Raw genomic sequence first — 733 nt, forward strand, 5'->3', positions numbered from 1 at the left:
TAACATTTTATTTTTCTTTATTTTAACTGTAAATTAAATCAATTCAGCTCGACCATCGACTCACCTGCAATCCTCCATTTGTTGTTTCGCGCCGCCTCACATCCGTACCGGGCTCTCTGTGAGGGCGTCATGACTCTCCAGAAACACCACTGAACTAAAACTACTCACTGACATTTATTTCTCTTTTAACTCTTTATTTTCTCCATGAGTCGCTGCGGTCTTCACCCTCGGCTCTCAGCCTCCACATAAAGGTAACGGGATGCGCCGAGAGACGACCGGACCTGCTGTAGCTGCTGTGGTTGCCATGGATACGCGACAAGTTGGACGGCGACAGGGAGGGAAGTGCCGGAAGCTCCCCACCAAAATAAAATATGATTCATTTTATTGTGTAGGTACACTAATCGCAGAGCAGCATGCTTTTTGAATACACACGCGGTTGTTATGTGATTTAGATTCTCATTAAAGCGGCTGTTTGCTTTTATCACAGTACTTTAGGCTGGTGGGTCGCAAGAGAAGTTCGTCAAAGAGGTTTTTTTTTATGTTCTGACCGGAAGTGTTCTGTTTTAGTTTGTTAAAACTTGTAGGTGATGAAGAGACGAGTTCAGGTGAGTGAGTGGAAGTTGCTGGTGATACCTGGTGTTATTTGATGAGTTAAGTTGGCATGACTTGCACCTCTGGCACTGCATCTGCAGCCCTTCGCAGAAGACGACGAATAAAACTGAATTTACCCATT

The 733-nt window shown here is 44.6% G+C and overlaps 1 protein-coding gene across 1 annotated transcript in view; it reads right to left on the minus strand.

Annotated features, from left to right (window-relative positions):
* Positions 1-131, minus strand: part of dclk3 (doublecortin-like kinase 3) — a 6,327-nt gene extending 6,196 nt beyond the window's left edge. The window contains exon 1 of the mRNA XM_035681342.1: positions 65-131. Within this exon, the coding sequence (XP_035537235.1) occupies positions 65-131 (67 nt within the window). The remainder of the gene's footprint in view (positions 1-64) is intronic.
* Positions 132-733: the final 602 nt, after the last annotated feature.

This window comes from Morone saxatilis, unplaced genomic scaffold (genome assembly GCF_004916995.1).
Source record: "Morone saxatilis isolate NCDOM2014 unplaced genomic scaffold, NCSU_SB_2.0 Contig9, whole genome shotgun sequence".
Lineage (NCBI taxonomy): Eukaryota > Metazoa > Chordata > Actinopteri > Moronidae > Morone > Morone saxatilis.